Source organism: Perognathus longimembris, chromosome 23 (genome assembly GCF_023159225.1).
Source record: "Perognathus longimembris pacificus isolate PPM17 chromosome 23, ASM2315922v1, whole genome shotgun sequence".
NCBI classification, from domain to species: domain Eukaryota; kingdom Metazoa; phylum Chordata; class Mammalia; order Rodentia; family Heteromyidae; genus Perognathus; species Perognathus longimembris.
The window spans coordinates 27072478-27087537 of record NC_063183.1 but is presented as its reverse complement, the minus strand read 5'-3'; the positions used below and the strand labels follow the sequence as shown (position 1 = coordinate 27087537).

The 15060-nt window shown below is 41.0% G+C and overlaps 1 protein-coding gene across 3 annotated transcripts in view; it reads right to left on the bottom strand.

Annotated features, from left to right (window-relative positions):
* The window catches only part of Sppl2a (signal peptide peptidase like 2A), an 88518-nt gene that overhangs the window by 6690 nt on the left and 66768 nt on the right, over positions 1-15060 (bottom strand). For 2 of the 3 annotated variants that reach the window (XM_048332433.1, XM_048332432.1), the window contains exons 12-16: positions 13221-13277; positions 12974-13027; positions 12467-12569; positions 8891-8968; positions 6458-6618 (exon numbers count right to left, since the gene is read on the bottom strand). In XM_048332433.1, coding sequence (XP_048188390.1) covers positions 6458-6618; positions 8891-8968; positions 12467-12569; positions 12974-13027; positions 13221-13277 — 453 coding nt within the window. The remainder of the gene's footprint in view (positions 1-6457; positions 6619-8890; positions 8969-12466; positions 12570-12973; positions 13028-13220; positions 13278-15060) is intronic. The other variant, XM_048332434.1, reaches the window with a different exon arrangement.

The window sequence follows — 15060 nt, the reverse complement described above, 5'->3', positions numbered from 1 at the left end:
GAAGGAAAAAAGGGAGGGAGGGAGAAAATGAGCGAGAAAGGGAAGGAAGGAGGGAGGAAGCAAAGGAAGGGAGGGGGGAGGGAGGAAGCAAAGAAAGGGAGGGAGGGAGAGCTGCCAGGACTACCTGATTTTAAGAGACACTTAAAATCTCTCCAGGGCTGGGAGGCAGCTCCGGAGGCCTGAGGCTGGTTCCCTCCAGGAAGCCCTGCAATGAACCAGTGTGGGGGTTGGGGTGCTCACGCTGCAGTGACAGAGCACTCCTATGGGAAACGTTCAGGACCAGAAGCGTTTGGAGTTTCGGATTCTGAATGCTTGGTGGGGGGGTGGCATATTTGCCCATACACACACAATGAGGAATCTCGGGGATGGATGTGAGCCCCCTCTAGTTCATTGGTTTCCTATGCCCCTGTTCACAGAGCCCCAGGGCATTTTACACAGTGTTTTTAGGGAAGTTTAGCACATGAAGTCAGCTATGGAATTGTCTAGTTGTGGACCATAGAGATCCTCAAAGCCTCAGTTTTAGGCATTTGGAGTTTGCATGTTTGGATTAGGAATGCTCAAGACATGCCACTGTCCTTGATTGCAACACAATCATTTGGTGTTAGAATGATCAAATGATTAGCAGCGTAAGCACATTTGCTATCACCGTACATTTTAACTTGATTTTATGTTACGTATTTTGTGTCTGGTTACTTCAAAACAGCAGCGAAGCTTTTGGTACTTACCAAAATATGATAGTACGTAAAGACTGTAGAGACACTTAATCTAATGTTCTAAAAGTACCTCATTAAAAATGTGTATATAATGTTGGGCATTGTGATGCACATCTGTAATCCCAGTTACTTTCGAGGCAGAAACAGGAGGATCAAGGTTCAAGGCCAGACAGAGCAAAATATTAGGGACACTCTATCTCAAGAACAAACCAAGTGTAGGTGGCACATTCTTTCAAATTCAGCTACTCAGGAGTTGGAGGGAGAGGGAATAACGTATGTGACCCAACCAAAGTTAGCACAAGACCCTACCTGAAAAGCCAACTAAAAGCAAAAGGAATGGCATGCATATGGCTCAAATGGCAAGAGAACCTGCTTGCAAGCAGAAACACAACTAGGAAGTTCATACACACATGTACCAAACAGATTAAAGGTCAAAGGATTAAGGATTAAACATTATAGTTGCTTTTTTTTTTTTTTTTTGCTGGTCCTGGGCCTTGAACTTTGGGCCTGGCACTGTCCCTGAGATTCTTTTGATCAAAGCTAGTACTCTACCACTTGAGCCACAGCACCTCTTCTGGCTTTTTCTGTGATTAGGAAGTAAGAGTCTCATGGACTTTCCTGCTGGGGCTGGCTTTGAACCACTATCCTCAGATCTCAGGATCCTGAGTAGCTAGGATTACAGGCGTGAACCACTGGTACCTGGCTATAGTTGCCGTCTAACTGCGCATTTATAGTGTGTAAAATACTGTTAGAAGCTCTGTGGGTTCTTCAACAGAGAGGCTCACCACATAGTTAGGAGACAAGATATACATCTATATTGCAGGGAGGAGGCTACGTGTATCAAGTACAAAGTCTTTTTAAAAATAGGGGGAAAGGTGCCCCTGACCTCAAATGGATGACCTGACCTGCAGATGGCAGGTTTTGGTTGGGAGAAATATGAGATATTCTTAGAAACAGAGATGAACAAAGCTTTGGAGAAATGGAGGGTGGGGGTGAGGAGGGAATTGATTACACTGAGCCTAGGAGCCACGGTTGATATAGCTGGGGCCCACACTGGGTCCACACCAAGCTCCCTCTGCTCAACCAGGCTTTTGAGGTTCTTTATTCCACTTTAAAAGACTCTGCCTTGTTTATCTGATTTCAACATCTACCCGCCTCGCTCACAGAGAGCCTTGGGTTAACCCATCACTATGGATTACTTGTTCTCCTACTTGCCCATTAAGCCAACCACAATTTATGGCTGAGGAGACAAGAGTCCGTAGGATTTATTAACTTACCAGAAGTGATATTGAAGACCATTAATATACTGTCCTCACAAATAATCACATTCAGCTCAACTAACTTGGAATACAAACCTGGACCTAACCAATGAGTTTGAGTTTTCTTTTCTATGTGGCAAAAGAACAATTTCGTGAAGATGTTACTTATATAGCTTTCAAGAATGTTAGTTTTCTGGAAAAACAGACTCTGGATAATTTTTAGTATTCTACAGCTAAATTGCCTATAATTACAGCAACTATCCCTATATGATATTTACACGTGGTTGGATTTAAACAGATTTAGACTTAGATTTAGATTTGGAGCTGCGACAGCTTTGCATTTGTCCTTTCAGAAATTAAGGTAAATTTTTTTTTAAAGTACCAGATTTGACCAAAGGTCAAAGTTTTGAGAACTTAAAAATAACCACCAGGGGCTAGGAATATGGCCTAGTGGTAGAGTGCTTGCCTCACATACATGAAGCCCTGGGTTCGATTCCTCAGCACCACGTGTACAGAAAAAAAGCCAGAAGTGGCGCTGTGGCTCAAGTGGCAGAGTGCTAGCGTTGAGCAAAAAGAAGCCAGGGACAGTGCTCAGGCCCTGGGTTCGAGCCCCAGGACTGGCACGTGTGTGCACATGTGTACACACGCGTGCGCACACCCACACACAAATAACCAGCAAGCCACAACAAACAAAAATCCTGCCTCTTACAAAAATTATCACAAATAAAGCACTGAGGATAAAATGTGGAAGGCACTATTCTAATCAGTATGCTTATAGTAACATATTTAATTATTGGCAATCAAATTAGCAATTTTCTGAAGTAGGGTAGTTATCCCATTTTAATGGAGGAAACCAGGACACCAAGAAGCTAAGTAACGTGCCCAAGGCCACACAGCTGTGAGGATCACAATCACAATTAGCCGTCTGGCAGCAGACTCCATGTTCTGAATGTCTTTATGACTTTATGAGATTATGATACCAAATTGTCAAAAGTGACAAGTTTACAAAGCAACAGAAGTGTTCCGATACCTTTAAATAAATTTTGCCTGCATTAGTGCCTTATCTAGCTACTTTGGTATGTGCTAAAGGCCCCGAGCCTGCCCCTCTGGGGCTGTAACTGCTTTGTGTCTAGCTGCTGGGGGGCTTTCCTTTTATAGGGAGCTGCTGCGAAGCACAATCACTTGTTAAAATCATAATTTTTAAGAATGAAACGTAGACAAAGGATCTGCTCATAAGGGATACAAACCTCGCTGAATTCTTTTATGATTCAACATCTTTCAATAATCATCATTTAGAGAGAAAATGAAACATACTAGACTAAACCAGAGAAAGAAATGAGCTATGGGATATTTCCAAAGAAATGCTACCTGAAAATGTTTACAATCCTAAATGTTCAACTAGACAGAGAAAATCAGGATCTGGGAGCTACATACAAATGATCCCTTCCTTAAGAGCGTGAGAGAGATGGATGCTGGTGGCCCAGGTCTAATAATCTTAGCTCCTAAGGAGGCAGAGACCTGGAGGATTAAAGTTCAAAGCCTAGGCATAGAAGTCCAAGAGACTACATCTCCAAGCAGCTAGCATAAAGCTAGTCTGGAGGTATGACTCAAGTGGTAGAGCCACCAGCTGTAAGCAAAAAAGCTGAGTGAGAATATGAATCTCTGAGTTCAAGGCACAACCCTAGCACAAAAACATTACAGTAAAAAGATCAGGCACACTGACTCAAGACAGTAGCTGTAATCCTAGTTAGTTGGGAGGCAGAGATTAGGAGATCTCAGTTTAAGAGACCTCAGGCAAAAAAAAAAAAAAAATCACAAGATTCCATTTTAACCAATGGCTGGGTATCATGGCATGTAGCTGTCATCCCAGTAATGTAGGAAAGTACAAATAGGAGGATTGCAGTCCTAGATGGTCTAGGCATAAAACAAGCCTATCTAGAAAATATCCAACCCAAAAGGAGTTGACAGAGTGGCTGGATTGAGAGAGAGGGTGATTACCTAGCAAGAGCAAAGCCAAGCCCAAATTCCATACTGGGGGAAAATATTATTAAAATTATGAAGAGCAGTTTGAGGATATGACATTGAAAGGTTGACATTAAAGTATGTAACCTATTTAAAAAAATCTGTACTTGGGGCTGGGAATATGGCCTAGTGGCAAGAGTGCTTGCCTCGTATACAAGAAGCCCTGGGTTCAATTCCTCAGCACCACATAGCTAGAAAAGGCTCAAGTGGCAGAGTGCTAGCCTTGTGCAAAAAGAAGCCAGGGACAGTGCTCCGGCCCTGAGTCCAAGCCCCAGGACTGGCACAGAAAAAAAAAATCTACACTTGAGATTCCATCTCACCCCAGTAAGAATGTCATATATCAAGAAAACTAACAATAACAATTGTTGGAGGGGATGTGGCCAAAAGGGAACCCTACTTCATTGTTGGTGGGAATGTAATCTGGTTCAGCCACTCTGGCAAGCAGTATGGAGATTCCTCAGAAGGCTAAATATAAAACTCCCCTATGTCCCAGCAGCCCCACTTTTGGGTATCTATCCAAAAGACCACAAACAAAATCACAGTAATGCCACTAGCACAACAATGTTCATCGCAGTGCAATTTGTCATAGCTAGAATCTGGAACCAACCCAGATGCCCCTCAGTAGACGAATGGATCAGGAAAATGTGGTACATACACACAATGGAATTTTATGCCTCTATCAAAAAGAATGACATTGTCCCATTTGTAAGGAAATGGAAGGACTTGGAAAAAATTATACTAAGTGAAGTGAGCCAGACACAAAGAAACATGGACTCTATGGTCTCCCTTATTGGGAATAATTAGTACAGGTTTAGGCAAGTCATAGCAGAGCATCACAAGGCCCAATAGCTATACCCTTATGAACACATAAGATGATGCTAAGTGAAATGAACTCCATGTTATGGAGACAATTGTTATATCACAGTTGTAACTACTTTCAATGTCCCATGTGTATCTGTAGCTTCTATTATTGATGATGTTCCTGTATCACCTTCCTGTGGTTGTACCTACACTATCTCTGTAATCTTATCTGAGTATATTGGAAACCGTGTATACTGGTATTGGAACTAGGAAATTGAAAGGAAATACCAAAATCGAGAGACACCGGGTAAAAAAAAGACAAACAACTACAAAAGCAATACTTGCAAAACTGTTTGGTGTAAGTGAACTGAACACCTCAGGGGGGGAAAGGGTAAGGGGGAGGGGGGAGGGGGGTATGAGGGACAAGGTAACAAAAGTACAAGAAATGTATCCAATGCCTAACGTATGAAACTGTAACCTCTCTGTACATCAGTTTGATAATAAAAATTTGAAAAAAAAATCTACACTTGCATGTGGGGGGCCTTGGGTTTGATCTCCAGTACTAAAAGCAAAACAAAACAAAAAACAACAATCGATGTGGATGTCACTGTTGTAGCAAAGTTAAGAGCTATATTACTAGTTCTCTCAGGGACTTTGTGGTGATAAACAAATTCTAGATTTATTAATATAAGTTGAGACAACAGCATTGTGAGGTTGGCAAAGTCGGTATTGTTATCTTATCCAAATCTCAAAGAAATCACAAGACTTAACAGAAAGAAATTTAAGTCAATGCTTTTTTGCAATTATAGTAGGTTGTAATGTAATACATTAACCACCGATTCTTGTTGAATTATAATAAAAAGTCACTACCGACCAACCCCAAGAAGGATGTGAACAGTTTCGCTACTAATAGATTTGCAGCCACCCACTGGCAGCGCCTCTCTCTGCTCATGTGAGCGCTGACAAGCACACAGGAGGGAGGGCGAGGGGGAGGTAGTTTGCTGTCATTGGGCAAAGCAGAGATAATACCCAACCAAGTCCCTGCACAAAGGGGAGAGATGCCAGGGTCCTGACCTCAGCAGACGAGTGTTTCCGCCCCTCTTGATGGCAATGCAAGCGGACTTTGTGGGAATACCAAGAACACTTAGGGAAAGAAAAAAGCGATTTCACCTCCAGGAAGAGAGAATGAAAACAAGTCGGGTTCTAAATGAACGTTTTCCTTGTTCTAAAAAAGAGGCCAATTTTGACCCATTTATATCTGAAACAAGTGCCCAGTCCAGTAACATTGGAATGCTGCAGAAAATACCTGTATTTTCAAATCCTTAGGATTGTTACTATAAATGTAATGTCAGTCAGAGTCCTTACATGAAAAAGTATCAGGAAGTTAACTTTTATGAGGATTTTAGAAACACAGACTGAAATATTGTTGTTTTCCTCATGTCCCTCCCCCCACCATGCGCTGTCTCCACTTAGCAAGCTTTTGGCACGAGCTCCTATTTATAGATTGCGGCTGCAAGCGAGGGGACACCGAATAAGAGGGTAGTAGTGAAAAAGATTTAAGATATCCTGACAGTCCTACAGGAAGTTTTTGGTATATATTATTATATTATACACATAGACTCTTCCGGCCCAATGCATGAATTACGAAGTGTAAGCACATACCTGATAGTTGCTTCCTTTCCAGAACTTTTTCATTTCCTTACGCCTCCAAGCAACAACTGAGGCAGTAATAAGTGTGCAAGGTACCAGGTAGAGGAGAGCAGGCTGCCCCTTGTTCATCAGCACCAGAACAACAAATGTAAGTATCATGCCAATGGCATAGGCTACAGGAAGAGAACCAGGTATCAGTCACTGCTGCATCTATTTGGTTTTAAATAGTTCCCAAGAACCTTTTCCCATAAGAATTCATGTCACAATTTCATTGTTTTTCTAGACAGTACATAGAACTATATTCTACACAGCTTCTGAAACATTTGGAAATTGGTTGGTCCTTTCAATCTAACAATTACCATAGAGATAATATTTTTTTTAATATAATTCTATTAAGCTGGGTGTTGGTGGCTCACGCCTATAATCCTAGCTATTCAGGAGGCTGGGATCTGAGGATCACGATTCAAAGCCAGCCCAGGCAGGAGAGTCCATGAGATTCTTATCTCCAACTAACTACCAGAAAACCAGAAGTGGCAATGTAGCTCAAAGTACTAGAGTGCTAACCTTGAGCAAAGGAGCTCAGAGACAGTGCCCAGGCCTTGAGTTCAAGCTCCAAAACCGACCAAAGCAGAAAGAAAGAAAGTTCTATTGTTATTATTACGGTATTGTACAGAGGGGTTACTATTTCATAAATCAGGTAAGCAGTACATTCCTTCTCCTCCTTCCTCCTCTTCCTCCTTCTTCTTCCTCCTCCTCCCTTCTCTCCTCCCTCCTCCTCCCCTCTCTCCTCCCTCCCTCCCCCCCTCCTCTTCTTCTTTTTGTTTTTTGGTTGGGTGGGGTCTTGAACTCAGGGCCTAGGTTTTTTTTCCTTGAGCTCTTTTTGCTCAAGGCTAGTGCTCTACCACTTTGAGCCACAGTGTCGCTTCTGGTTTTCTGGTAGTTAACTGGAAATAAAAGTCTCACAGAGGGCTGGGATGTAGCTTGGTGGCAAAGCACTTGTCTAGCAAGTGCAACGTCCTGCGTTCAATCCCCAGTACCAAAAAAAAAAGAAAAGTTACAGACTTTCCTGCCCAGGCTGGCTTTGAACCGCAATCCTCAGATCTTAGCTTCCTGAGTAGATAGGACGACAGGCATAAGCTACCATCGCCCGGCAATGAATATATTTCTTTTTTGGATAATGTCCCCGTCACCCTTGCTTCACTTTCTTCCCCACTCGTCCTTGCCCACAAGTAATTTTTTTTAAAGTTATCAATTACCTATTAGGGATGTCAAATTGTTCCATAATTTAGATAACGGCTGTGCACCACTGTGGCCACCATGGTGGAAAACTTTTATGCCTAGGCTGGCCTTGAACAAGGATCCCCTGATCTTTGCCTCCCATGTACCTAGGATAACAGGCTTTACCCACTGTGTCTAGCCCTGATACACATTTCTGATTTGAGGGATTTAACTCCACTGGGGACTTGAAGGCCTTGCTAGAATAAGAAAGTGACTTCCCATGCAGGCATTTACCTACACATAAAGAGCTTTAGTGTACAAATTTTCAGGTATCCACCTGAGATGTACAGAATCAAGAGATTATTTTTTTTGGCTTACTTTCTGTTATTAACTCTGTTCTCATAATAGAGGTTTAGGTGACAACTACCTCTTGCCTGAGGTGAGATGTTATTGTGCCATCAATTCATATCTATAAAAACATAGCTAATGTAAAAAAAAAGTCAAGTAGCATACAATTTACTGACTGCTTACATGCTAGATGATTTATTATACATCATATAGAGAACTTCATCTTTTTATTGCATACCTAATTTCTTTTTTAAATGCGGTTCCTAGGCTTGAACTCAGGGCCTGGGTGCTGTCCCTGAGATTTTTTTGCTCAAGGATGATATACTACCACTTGAGCCACAGCTCCATTTCCAGAATTTTTTTTTTTTTTTTTGTAATCGGAGATAAAAGTTTTATAGTCTTTCTTGCCTAAGCTGGCTTCAAATCATGATCCTTAATCTTGGCCTCTTGAGCAGCTAGAATTGATGGCATGAGCCACTGGCATCCAGCTCCTCAATTTCCTTTTTAAACCTCTAAAAGGGGCTGGGAATGTAGCTTAGTGGTAGAGTGCTTGCCTAGCATGCATGAAACCCTGGGTTTGATTCCTCAGTACCACATACACAGAAAAGGCCAGAAGTGGCGCTGTGGCTCAAGTGGTAGAGCTCTACCCCTGCACAGAGAGGCTCAGGGACAGAGTCCAGACCCTGAGTTCAAGCCCCACAACTAGCAAAAACAAAACAAAACAAAAATCCTCTATAAGACTGTTAAAGTATAAATTATTCCCTTCTTATGTAAAAATGTGAAATTAATTTTTGAAGAATAATTACAATCCAAGACCCTTTAAGACCTCATTTCCTTTAGACAACACATTCAAATTAACAAAAAGAAACAAAAATTTACCAATTACGGATGAAACATAGTAGACAGAAGAAGAACCAGTCTGAACATCAAATCTTCTGCAGTATGCAACCAACAGGCCTTAAAAAAAAACACACAAAAACACCTCCACATTATTTTCTCAAAACAACAGCAACACAAACTGTTCTCTATGGGCTAGAGTATATGTTATTCTGTATGTTATACATATATGTTATATGTTATACTGTAACTTTTCTTTTTTCTATTATGAGATCATAAAAAAAATACTTAAAGTTGGGCCCCAGTGGCTCATGCCTGTCATCCTAGCTACTCAGAAGGCTGAGATCTGAGGATCAAGGTTCAAAACCAACTGAGGGGGCTGGGGATATAGCCTAGTGGCAAGAGTGCCTGCCTCGGATACACGAGGCCCTAGGTTTGATTCCCCAGCACCACATATACAGAAAACGGCCAGAAGCGGCGCTGTGGCTCAAGTGGCAGAGTGCTAGCCTTGAGCGGGAAGAAGCCAGGGACAGTGCTCAGGCCCTGAGTCCAAGGCCCAGGACTGGCCAAAAAAAAAACCAACAACAACAAAAAAAAAACAAAAACAACTGAGGTAGGAAAGTCTATGAAACTCTTATCTCCAATAAATCACCAAAAAAGTCACAAGTACAGCAGTGGCTCAAGTGGTAGAGTGCTGGCCTTGAGTAGAAGAAGCTTGGGGACAGCACCCATGTCCTGAGTTCAACCCCATGATCAATACCAACAAAAACTAAAACAACAAAAAAAACCTTTAAACTCTGACAAAGTTTTACATGCTAACATATTTTAATACTGTATTTTAAATACCTCCCCAAGATACTGAAGAGTGTTCATGTTTTTTAAATATCTCATTTAAAATATATTGAGTAAAAAATATATATATGGGGGGGGACTGGGGATATGGCCTAGTGGCAAGAGTGCTTGCCTCGTATACATGAGGCCCTGGGTTCGATTCCCCAGCACCACATATACAGAAAATGGCCAGAAGTGGCGCTGTGGCTCAAGTGGCAGAGTGCTAGCCTTGGGCAAAGAGAAGCCAGGGACAGTGCTCAGGCCCTGAGTCCAAGGCCCAGGACTGGCCAAAAAAAAAAAAAATATATATATATATATATATATATATATATATATATATATGGGACTCACTCCTGTAACTCCAGCTACTCTAAAGCTGGAGATCAGAAAAATCACGGTTGGGGGCTAGCCTGGACAAAAGTGAGACCTCCATCTCAACAAATAAGCTAGGCGTCATCTCAGCTATGCAGAACACTACAGGAAAGTGTGGTCCCAGGCCAGCCTGGGCAAAAACATGAGACCTATCTGAAAACTAGCTAAAAATAAAAAGGGCAGGAGGTACGACTTGCCTAGTAAGCATGAGGCCCTAAGTACCACAAAGAAAACAATAACCAAACCCATCTAAACAAACAAACAAGACAGGGACAGCACCTTGGGCACTGAGTTCAGGCCCCAGTATTAAAACAAAAAATATAAATGAACAATTTGAGTATCTTTACAAGTTGCTTGAGTTAAATGAGTTTTGGTCTGTATATAATAAGTTCTCTGTTATTATTACATTATTTGATGTTCACATTTCCATGTTTTAAAAAATGTACTCTCGGGGCTGGGGATATGGCCTAGTGGCGAGAGAGCTTGCCTCGTATACATATGAGGCCCTGGGTTCGATTCCCCAGCACCACATATACAGAAAACGGCCAAAAGTGGCTCTGTAGCTCAAGTGGCAGAGTGCTAGCCTTGAGCAAAAAGGAAGCCAGGGACAGTGCTCAGGCCCTGAGTCCAAGGCCCAGGACTGGCCAAAAAAATAATAATAATAAAATAAAATAAATAAAATAAAATAAAAAATGTACTCTCTCCCTATAGTCAAAATTTAGCTCTTGGAAGTGGGGAATGCAGTTCAAATGGTAGAATATCAGCCTTGAGTGAAAAAGCCAAGACAGTGCTCAAGCCCCAAGCTCTAGCCCCAGTACTAGAGCATGTGCACGCATGCACACACACAATACTGCGGATTTAGCTCTTAGTGTCATGTATAGACAATAACTCAGTGAAACATATTTAAAACCTTTGACCACTTCTATGCCAGGGATTATGTATAAGGTCTTAAGGAACACGCATACTGGCAAAATCAGGGACAAGTTTGAAGAAGCTCAAAGACCACTAAGATACTTGGCAGAATGCTTTTGCTGCTTTACGGATTACTTGGAGGTTCACTGAACTAAGAGTGCTGCTACAGTGGACTCTGCCATGCCAAATCACAAGAGAACACTGATCACCTCTCTCTCTGGGTAAATATAGAAGGACTTTCACAGGAAAGCCAGGATTCCTCATCATCCATAATAGGGAGTCAAGAGGACAAGCGCTCAGCTGGCAAAAAATGTGATTATTAAGTACGTGTGCATGTTTTCGACATCAGATCTCACTATGTTGCCTCTAGTCAGCCTCAAACTCCTGATTCTGCTGCCTCAGCTTCCCAAGTACTAGGATTATAGCTGTGTGCCACCATGCCCGGCTAATTACTTCCAAACTCTGATTATTTCTTATGAGCATAACCTCAAGATTTTATTGCCTTCATAATAAAAGATGAAACAGAACTGGATTACTTGGTGTTTTGTCTATTTTTTTTCCCCAGTTCAAAATGCTCACACTTCTAATGCCAGCATTCACTTAGATCTACAAGTATTAAGCACTTAATACACAATCTTCTTGGTAGTTTTAGCTTTTTTCCAGAAAGTCAGCTAAATTTGCCACCACAGCCAATCTGCTTCCAGCCCCTGGGCATACAGAGTTCTTGCCCTTATTGCCCTTCATGGGGTTAATGTTGACCACTGTTCTTACGCAAAGTCTGAGTTGTTTTACCAATGGTCACCATGTCTGTGGAGTGGCTATGGGCACAGAAAGCTAAACTACAGGCTGTAGTGCTGTGGCTCAATGCGGTAGAACACTAGCTTCAAGCAAAAGAGCTCAGGGACAGTGTCCAGGCCCTGGGTTCAAGCCCCACAGCTGACAAAAATAGAGTTACAAGAATGAAGAAAGCTAAACTACATTGTTACATGTCCAGGATTAAGTTTGCTCTATAGGTAACCCAGTGAGGGAAATAAGGTTGATCTAAAGGAACTACCAGGAGAAGGTAGTCCTATAGACTGACTCGGTATTATAAAGCCATCCAAACTTGTGCCAGTCTCTCCTCTTGAACCTGACCTTGCTAACATCCCTAAAACACTTCCTTAAAATATATATCATCATAAACCAATTAAACACCATATTCTTGGCATTATTATCTTCAACTTCAAAAAAGTGACAAAAATATACTTCTCTAGGAAAGAAGACTAAACTGATCCTGTTTCCTTTTAGAGACTTTTTTGAACCACCATTGATTTTGCTTGGGTTGTTGCCTATTAGGCTTTATCCAGGTACTGCTCAAAATGGTTTTCATTTTTTTTCTATCATTCTCACTGATCAACTCCAGTGACATCCAGAAACATACAATATAGAAAAGGCAACTTTTAACAAACTTGGTACATTTTAAACCATCAGTATACTTTTACCAAAACTGTTAAAGTCACTTACCAGGTACAATAATGTCTCCAAAACCCAATAAGGAAACAGGCAGGATGCACACATTCATTACTGAGAAATACATCAGCTTTGGGACCCTGATAACTACTGGTAACTGTAAAATAAGAAAGGGGGAAAAAGGGAAAGGCCACCAATAAAACTCTTCTCAAATTTCTTTTGAAAAGGAAAGGACTAACAGAATGTTTGACATTTTTTAAACTTGACATTAAACAAAAAAAAAAACCCTTGAAATCAGAGATCATAGACTAGACAACACAGAAACACTCTCCATGTATAGAAAGCTCGACAGAAAGATATGTAATTTTGGTAAAATGAAACCCACGTAGGAGTAATTATATTAATCCACTATCCCCATATCTAACTTTTAGGTGTTTTTTTTTCTTTTTACCAAAAATAGGACTCAGACCTTGAATTAGATTTTTTTTTCCCCAAAGAAGAGTCTTGCCTCAGAGGGTATGTCTTAAAATCCAATGAACATATCTGAAATACAATCCTTACTTTCTCATGGGGAGCTGAGGGCTGAGCAGTGGCTTCCACAAAGTTTCCATCATTCTAGGATGAAACCCAAGTCAATAGGTATTTAATAATTTAGAATAACTAAGAAAAGGGCTATATTTTTGAGAAATAAGTTGTACAATACCTTCACATGCACTACATGACCAATGGATTACATAAGAAGGCAACATTATGAACTGGATACACTACATACACTGGGCAGCCATTTCTGTCTTACTGCCATCCCTACCTTTTCCGTGTTTCCAAAAGGTCCAGCTGCAAGTTCAACCATAATACTCTCACCATTCTAAAATTGAGAAGGAAGAAGAAAAGACGTTCTGTAGTCATCTGACTACAACAATATGCCCCTATTTAGAATGATATAAAGCCCATAACATATGACTTTCATCCTCAGTTTCTGCAGATAGCAAAAATCGAAGTTATCTAAAACCTAGCATATGGTTTCACTTTAGCAGAGTTCAGTAATCATCAGAAATGGACAAATAAATCACACGTAGATGACTCAAATGTATCCTGAGCTTTGTATTGTCCTGAAATAGTAAATCTAACATTTCAAGTACTTTCAGTTACCTATTATGCAGTGTTAGGGTTCCTAGTCATTTTAAGCAACATTAGAGAAGGATATACTAAAATCTTTTAAATTTAGCTTTGTAATGGACACACATAACTTTATTTGAATAAATATACATAGGACCTGACTGCTCACTACAATAATAGAACAATGAAAGCAGATATAAGAAGACAGCTCTATATAGAATATGTGATATATTCCTTGTCTGACTCCTACCCAACTTCAGCCCAGCCTTCCTATGTTCCAAACAAAACATTGGCCTCCTGAAATTCCCTCTCTGAGTCTGATGAAATCTTTTATGTAGGTCATATAAATAAGGAGTTTATTAAAACCTTTTTTCCTGCAAGTCCAATCTATTGTAGTGGGGGAACATTTAGAAGTAGCACCCTAAGAATGCCAGAGAACCCATTTTAGGTTTCACAGTATAAATATATGAGGAAAATGATGAGGGAAGACACTTGCTCAGTTTTAGGAAAACATGTCTCACTATAATACTTTCCGTGGGAAGGTTACACAAGAGAAAGCACTTGAGTATTTTTAAAAGCATTTCATTGATATATAAGCTGAATGAGAAGATAAAATCCCTGCTTCAGGGGCTGGAAATATGGCCTAGTGGCAAGAGTGCTTGCCTCATATACATGAAGCCCTGGGTTCGACTCCTCAGCACCACATATATAGAAAATGGCCGGAAGTGGTGCTATGGCTCAAGTGGCAGAGTGTTAGCCTTGAGCAAAAAAGAAGCCAGGGACAGTGCTCAGGCCCTGAGTTCAAGGCCCAGGACTGGCAAAAAAAAAAAAAAAATCCCTGCCTCAGAGAATCTTTTTCTCATGCTAAGCTTTTGGTTATACAAGGGTTAAATCATAGCAGTTTTAGTAAGAAAAACTATTAATAATAGAAAGAATATTCCCAGGTTGTGATCAAATTTCGAGATAGTTAATTTGGCTAATTTTTTTTCTTTCCTTCTTTCTTTTTTTGGCAGTCCTGGGGCTTGAACTCTGGGCCTGAGCACAGTCCCTGGATTCTTTTTTTTACTCAAGGCTAGAACTCTGCCACTTGAGCCACAGCGCCACTTCTGGCCTTTTGTATATATGTGATGCTGAGGAATTGAACCCAGGGCTTCATGTGTACGAGGCGAGCACTCTTGCCACTAGGCCATATTCCCAGTCCCTGGCTAATTTTCTAGTTGTTACTTAAAACATTTAATAAAGATCCCCAGTGACTCCCTCCCATACATTTAAAGAGAGCTGAGTACTATACTTTGTTTTGTTTTGATTTTGTGCTAGTTCTGGGGCTTGAACTCAGGGCCCGGGCACTGTTCCTCAGTGTTTCAGTTTAAGACTGGTAATCTACCACTTGAGCCACATCCCCACCTCTGGCTTTTTGGTGGTTAATTGGAGATAAGAGTCTTATGGACTTTCCTGACTGGGCTGGCTTTGAACTGAGATCTTCAGACCTTAGCCTCCTGAGTACATACATAGGGTTAAAGTGTGAGCTACCA